The following is a 7500-nucleotide window of genomic DNA, read 5'->3' as shown; positions in this document are numbered from 1 at the left end:
GGAGTACCGGAGGGACAGGAACAGTACGGAGATGTGAGTCAGATTGTGTCAGATTGTGGAAAGAGAGAAAAAAATGACGTAAGATTCCGGATTTAGAGGGTTAAAATTTTATATACACGAGCATCTGCTACCTCAGGAACTAAACTAACTTGATTACACTGGATTACATTGAAAATTTGTAGGTTAACTATTTTTCAGCAGCAAATTAGTGACATATTTTTTTATGCTGTTATGTCATTTTTTTTCACATGGCTGACCACCACCACCTCATCCACTATACTGACTTTATTGCCATTATGTTAGTCCAGTGTTCTTCATAAGTTTTCTGATTAACTCTTTTCTTTGTAGGTGTGACATACAAGTAGGTTTTCTTTCCTACTTCTGATCTTCTGTTAGTTTTGTTTCCCCCACGGACATGGCCACCGTCTTCTCATACACTATATGAACTTTATTGCATTGTGTTAGTCAATATTTTTGATTAACTTTTCTTTAACTTTCGGTGTAGTAAATGAGCGAGCCTTTTTTTCTTTTTTATTTGTATCTTTGTGCTCCTATGCCAGTGTTCTTCACACAACTGACCATCACTACTTCATGGACTACGCTATCTTTATTCCATTTTATCAGTTAGTTTTTTTTTTATTAACTTTTATTTTAAGGCGTAAACTTTTTTTTTCTTTTTTTTTTTGTACTTTCGCACTCCTACACCGGTCTTTTCCACACGTCTGACCACCGCCACCTCATTAACTATACTAGCCTTTACTATATAACGTTACATTAAGCACCGCTTTTGGTAAATTTTCAAGGTAACTTTTATTTATTCTTTTTTTTTTTTTATGTGCTGCAAATGAGTGGGCACTTTTTTACCTTCCTTTTCACTTCATAATTTTTTTTTATATGACCTGCAAATGAATGGGTAACATTTATTTTCTTTTTACTTTTTTTTTTTTTTTTTTACTTCATATCAGTCTCTTTCACACACACACACAGTGAGAGCAAATAGACAGTTTAATGGACCCTTCTGTTTCCCCTCCAGCCATTGTGCTTCACACGGAAAATAAAAGTAAATACACAAGTATAACTATAACAATTTCTTTCTTATAATTTTTACATACGTTATAAGATGTTTTAACCACGCTAAGCTTTTCCGTTGCCACCATCTATAGTCTAGATAGTTAGCTGGCTTGTTAGTTTTTAGGTAGCTAATTAGATAGTTATATAGTTAGTGGGTTAGTTATTTAGCTAGATATTTACATAATTACATGTTTACTTTGTCAGTTAGTTAATTTGTTTGTCTTAATCCGTTACTTCAGTTGACTTATTACCCACAGGTACATAAATAGCATAACGGAAAGAGCAATATGAAATACCGCAGATAAAATAAATAAACACCCACATACCACAAACTAAATCAACCTTACATTTGCTTAACATACTCATACACCAACCAATAATTTCTACATATACACACATCTGTAAATTTTGGGACGCTTTTATATATTTTTACTACAGCATTTCCTCAGTCACTAAACCTGAGTACCTGTGACTGCAATATATTTACATTTTATTTTGAATTCATAAGAAAAAATATGTTACTTGCAGTACTAATAATGTAATGAGTGTGTCTTTAGGGGTTTGTACAGACATGGAGTGGTGTGTATTGAAGTGTCTGTCTGTCTGTCTGTCTGTCTGTCTGTCTGTCTGTCTGTGTATTTTTTTCCTTCTGTTCGTCTGTCGGTTTCTTTATCTGCTTTCTCTCTCTCTCTCTCTCTCTCTCTCTCTCTCTCTCTCTCTCTCTCTCTCTCTCTCTCTCTCTCTCTCTCTCTCTCTCTCTCTCTCTCCCATCCCCTCCCCTCCCATTCCTTCCCAATTTCTCCCCAACTTATCTATTTTCCCTCACAAGAGCTTCCTTACAAATAATCTCGGGTAAAAATAAATAAAAAATCGAAAGAAAAAAACAATTATCTTTTCTATCATTCTCTCAGTCTATCCCCTTTTTCTTGTTTTCTCATCTTATTCTCTATCACTCATATTCTCTTTCCTCTTATTCTTGAAAATGCCGTCCAAAATAATATCAGGTGTAGAAAAAAACGAAAAAATAAAAAATAATTCTCTCTCTCTCTCTCTCTCTCTCTCTCTCTCTCTCTCTCTCTCTCTCTCTCTCTCTCTCTCTCTCTCTCTCTCTCTCTCTCTCTCTCTCTCTCTCTCTCTCTCTCTCTCTCTCTCTCTCTCTCTCTCTCTCTCTCTCTCTCTCTCTCTCTCTCTCTCTCTCTCTCTCTCTCTCTCTCTCTCTCTCTCTCTCTCTCTCTCTCTCTCTCTCTCTCTCTCTCTCTCTCTCTCTCTCTCTCTCCTGCAGGTGCTGTCCGCCAACGACCTGCCAGTGAAGGACGTGACTGGATCCTCAGACCCTTACGTCAAGGTGTACCTGCTGCCAGACCGCAAGAAGAAGTTTTGCACGAAGGTCCACAGACGCAACCTTAATCCGGAGTTCAACGAGACATTTGTGTTCAGGTGAGAGGGGAGTGAGGGAGGGAAAGAGGGTGTGAAGGAGGGAGAGAGGGATATTGGGAAGGAAGGATGGAAGGTGTGAGGGACTGACTGACTGACTGACTGACTGGTTGACTGATTGAATATGGGAGAGAGGGGAGTAAAAGAGTGAGGGAGGGAGAGAGGGAGGGAAGGATGGAGGGTGTGAGGGACTGACTGACTGACGGATTGATTGGTTGACTGATTAGATATTGGAGAGAGAGGGAGTAAAGGAGTGAATGAAGGACGTAAGGAGGGAGGGAGACAGGAAGGAATAGAGGGAGAGAGGGAGTGACTGGGTGAGTGAGCGAGGAAAGGAGGGAAAGACAAGAGGAAAGAAGACAGGACAAGATAAGAGACCTGATCAGGAATATGGGAAATAGGAGGAGGAGGAGGAGGAAGAGGAAAGCGCAGTGGTGGTGGTGGTGATGGAAGAGGAAGAAGGAAGTAAAAAGCACAAAAAAAAATGGTGGTAAAGGAGGAGGAGGAAGGGTTGGTGAGAGAGAGAGAGAGAGAGAGAGAGAGAGAGAGAGAGAGAGAGAGAGAGAGAGAGAGAGAGAGAGAGAGAGAGAGAGAGAGAGAGAGAGAGAGAGAGAGAGAATAAACCAAATTAAACAGGAATTCACAGACGAACAGACATTAATAGGGAGTGGAAAACAGACAAGCAAACACACACACACACACACACACACACACACACACACACACACACACACACACACACAGCTATAGTATTACTATTCACTTACAGCTGACGTTACGATACAAAGACAGGTGGACGAGAGCAATAAAATGAAATATGAAAGCCGAAAGCAAGAGAGAGAGAGAGAGAGAGAGAGAGAGAGAGAGAGAGAGAAAGAGAGAACCACAATTCAGAATACAGTGTTGGATGATAGAAATAAGGAAGGGGAGATACAAAAGGTGCCACACTCACTCTCACTCTCCCAGATACATGACCTTTAACCTGCGCATTGGGTCATGAGTTCATAGGCAGGCTTGGGCAAGGTCATCTCACCTGGCGCGCTGCAACAGGTCGTGGTGCTGGTGGTGGTATGTGGGGGAGGTCAGGGGAGGGCAGGAGGGGGGTCGGTGTGCTATTAGGGCGAGTTAAGGGAGGGAGAGGGAGGGAGAGTTGGGTTGTCATGGATACGTGGACGCTAGAGTGGTTCTTCCTCTCTCTCTCTCTCTCTCTCTCTCTCTCTCTCTCTCTCTCTCTCTCTCTCTCTCTCTCTCTCTCTCTCTCTCTCTCTCTCTCGTTCTCTTCACTTTTCTTTCTCCTTTTTTCCAGGCATATTCTTTTCTCTTCCCTTTCTGACTGACGGATTCACCTTTAGTTATTTTTTTCGTTTTCTCTCCTTTGTTCTTTCCAGTTTTCCACGAATCTTCCTCTCATTTGCCTCTTTCTCTATTTTTCAAGCTAGTCCTTCATTTCTTCTTTATCCTGTTTCTTTGTTATTTTCTTTTCTTGTTTTTACTTTTTTCCTTCGTTACCTTTATTTTATCTTTTCCTTTTTCCTTTCTCTTGTTTTTTCACCTCAGCTTTTACTGATTCCTCTTCCTTGCCTTTCGTTTTTTTTTTTTTATGTTTTCTACTTTGTTCATCCTTCTATTCCTTCCTCTCCCTTTTCCTTCGTTCATTTTTCCTCCCACTTCTTCATCTCTTGTTACTGTTGGTCTCGCTTCTTCCTTCCCTCCTTCCCTCTTTCATTCCTTCCATCTTTTCATGTTCTCTTCTCTGTTCTCTCTTTTATTATTCTCTCTTCTACTGTCTATCGTTTCATTTTCTCTCGAACTTTCTCCCCCTTCTGATATTGACTACTTCTCTTCTTCCTCTCTTTTATCTACACTTCCCCTTCCCTTCCGCATGTTCTCTTTCTCCAGTCTTTCATTTTCTCCATTATTCTTTGTTTCATTTCATTCTTCCTTCCTGCTTTTGCTTTTTATTTATGTTCTTCTTTATTGTATCAACTTCCTCTTCTCTTCAGCATTCGCTTTTTCTCTGTCCTTTCTTGATCTCCCTTTTTTATCTCTCTCTCTCATTCTTCCCCTTTGTCACTACTTCTGTTCTTCTTCCTCTCTTTTATCAACTCTCCCTCTTCCCTACCGCATTCTCTGATTCTCTTTTTCTTTTTTTTCTCTCTCTGTGTCTTTCTACTTCCTTCTCTACCTCTCCCGTAAGCTCTCTCCCTCCCTCCCTCCCTCCCTCCCTTTGCTGGTCTATTTTTAGCCTCCCTCACGCATTCTCTTTCCCGTCACTTCCAGCTCTCTCTCTCTCTCTCTCTCTCTCTCTCTCTCTCTCTCTCTCTCTCTCTCTCTCTCTCTCTCTCTCTCTCTCTCTCTCTCTCTCTTTTTCATTACAGCTTCCATTATCCTTCTTATCTTCCCTCTTACTCCTGTGCTTTCTTCCTTATTCCCTGTTTTGTGTACGTGTCTTCCCTCCTCTTCATTATCCTTGTCTTTCTCTCTTTTTCTCTTCTTTATTCTTGTTTTTTTCTTCTTTCTTTCCGTCTTTCCTTACTTTCGTTTTCACTTTATCCCTCCATTCTTTTTCCTTTTCCTTCCTTCCTTCTTTCCTTCCTTCCTTTCTTCCTTTCATTTTCACTTTTACCTTTCTTTTCTTACCCTTATTTTTCTTTCCATCCTCCCTTCATCTTCCTTCCTTCCTTCCTTCCTTCCCTTCCATATTTTTTTACTTATCAGTACTTCCTCTCTTTCTGTTTTCATCCTTCCTAACCCCCACCTTCTCTCTTTCCCTCTTGTTTCTCCCTCCTTCATTCCCTTCCTCTCTTTCCCTTTACTTCCCCCATTTCTCCCTCTCTCCCTCCCCTCTTAACCTCAACACCTTTCATTCCTTCTGTCTTACCTTTCTTCCTCGCTCCTCCCTGCCTCTTAATCTTGCTCTATAATTCTACATCCTTCTTTTCTTTATCACTCTCCCCACCCTCCCTCCCTCCCTTGCCTTACTTTTCTTCCCCCTCTCCCTGCCTCTCTTTGTGGCCTTGCTGTCTGCGCCTCCTGCCTCCCCTCCTTCGCCCTCCCAGTGTGGTATTGACTGGCATGGGGTGGCGGCGGCTAATGAGGGTGGTGGTGAATTCCTCTTACCCTTGCTGCGCCTCGTGTCGGCCTCACCAGCGCGGCCACGACCACATTAACGTAACGAGCCGCCCGCCTCGTTTCAACGCGCCTTTAAATCACGTTATCACGAACCCCAAGCGGAGTCAGAGCCAGCCAGAGCGTTCTTCAGGTTTTGGGTTTTTTTTTTCTTCTTTTTTTTTCTGTCCGTTTTTCTGTCTGTTTTGAGTTTTTGTTTAGTATGTTGTTTATTTATTTATTTATTTATTTGCGTGTGTGTGTGTGTGTGTGTGTGATTCACTTACGGTCGTCTGCTGGTCACCCAGCCAGCCGGAAAGAGCTCAGAGCTCATAGTGACCGATCTTTGGATAGGACTGAGACCATCTCTCTCTTTCTCTCTCTCTCACTCTCTCTCTCTCTCTCTCTCTCTCTCTCTCTCTCTCTCTCTCTCTCTCTCTCTCTCTCTCTCTCTCTCTCTCTCTCTCTCTCTCTCTCTCACTACCTCTTCAGCTCCGTAACAAGCTTATGTGGTCTTTCCTTCACTCAGTGCGAGGGAAAATCTTTAGCTTCTCACTATTGGATGTCTCATATTTTCCCCTCTTATTTTCCTCCTCGTCAGCAAACCAGCTTTTACACTAATTTTCTTTTTAGCTCAGTTTCCCCCTTCCATTTTAATGACGTGTGATTTCAGCTCTCTATTTCAGTGCCTCGTTTTTCCTTGTATTTTTTTTTTCCTTTTATTTTAGTCCTTTTGCAATCCTTTTAGCTAGTTTTATCCGCTTTTTCTTTTAGGGGGGTTAATTGAAGGTTTAGACACGAGAGAGAGAGAGAGAGAGAGAGAGAGAGAGAGAGAGAGAGAGAGAGAGAGAGAGAGAGAGAGAGAGAGAGAGAGAGAGAGATTAAATTTAAGTAATGGAATATGAGTTTTTCGTATATTTCATATTTTCTCGGATCTCTTTCCTTCATCTTTCTTATCTTACTTTAATTTACTTTTTCTTTGTTCTATCGTGTTTTATTGCGAGTGAAGACTTAGAAAAATCAACAGAAAAATAAGTAGATTAAATATAGCCAGTAGAATATGATAGCACGCTTTTGTAGACTTTATTGTTCTTTAGAATCTCTCATCCTGTGTTTCCTCTGCTCTTTGTCTTTTAATTTTCCTGTTAGATTTAGAAGAGAGGAGAGAAAGGGAGAAAAACTATTACAGACAGTAAAATGTGTCTCGTTTCTACCGTAGGCTTGCATATGGAAGGCTGTGATTTTGTTGAGTAAACCTAATGATGTAGAGTGAGTCAGAGGAGATGAGAGAGAGAGAGAGAAGAAAAAGACACGTGTAAAATAAATAAAGTTTGTAAAATGTATTAGGCCTCTTCCATAAAGAAAATGAGCTTATGAACATTTCCTTGGTTATGGTTTGCCTAATTTAAAAGATAATTAAAAACAAACGAGAGAGAAACAGGTAGAGCACTTGGAAGTCGTGTAATGTGGCGGGTTTACTTGGTACAGTGATAAAGTAAAGAGACTCACCATTACTTCAGTTCAGATGTACCCGCGGTGTGGCTCGTTAGTTCAGAAGAGAATTTATGACAAACGAGAAAGAAACGCGCGGTGTAATTGGACAAAGTGAAATGCTGGAGAGTAATTCCGTTGAATTTTAGAGAAAAATTGTTTACTCACCAATTATGACCAAGTGGAGTTCAGGCTGTGGTTTGCTTACTTAATCAAGAGGAATATTTAAAGAGATGAGACACAAACACGCAGAACAACAATAGATAGTAAAATATGGTGGTATTTTTTTCCGTAGACTTAGGATCAAATAAATGCACACATTATTCCAGTGCAGTTTAAACAATCTGTGTAGTACATGTAGGGTATTTACAACAAACGAAAGACAAACACGTAGAA

At 40.7% G+C, this 7500-nt stretch overlaps 1 protein-coding gene across 1 annotated transcript in view; it reads left to right on the top strand.

Moving 5' to 3' along the window:
* The window catches only part of LOC135105702 (synaptotagmin-10-like), a 111000-nt gene that overhangs the window by 63691 nt on the left and 39809 nt on the right, over positions 1-7500 (top strand). Inside the window, exon 7 of the mRNA XM_064014108.1 lies at positions 2354-2508. Coding sequence (XP_063870178.1) covers positions 2354-2508 — 155 coding nt within the window. The remainder of the gene's footprint in view (positions 1-2353; positions 2509-7500) is intronic.

This window comes from Scylla paramamosain, chromosome 12 (assembly GCF_035594125.1).
Source record: "Scylla paramamosain isolate STU-SP2022 chromosome 12, ASM3559412v1, whole genome shotgun sequence".
NCBI lineage: Eukaryota > Metazoa > Arthropoda > Malacostraca > Decapoda > Portunidae > Scylla > Scylla paramamosain.
Note: the sequence above shows the minus strand (reverse complement) of the source record. Positions and strands in the feature narration are given on the sequence as shown.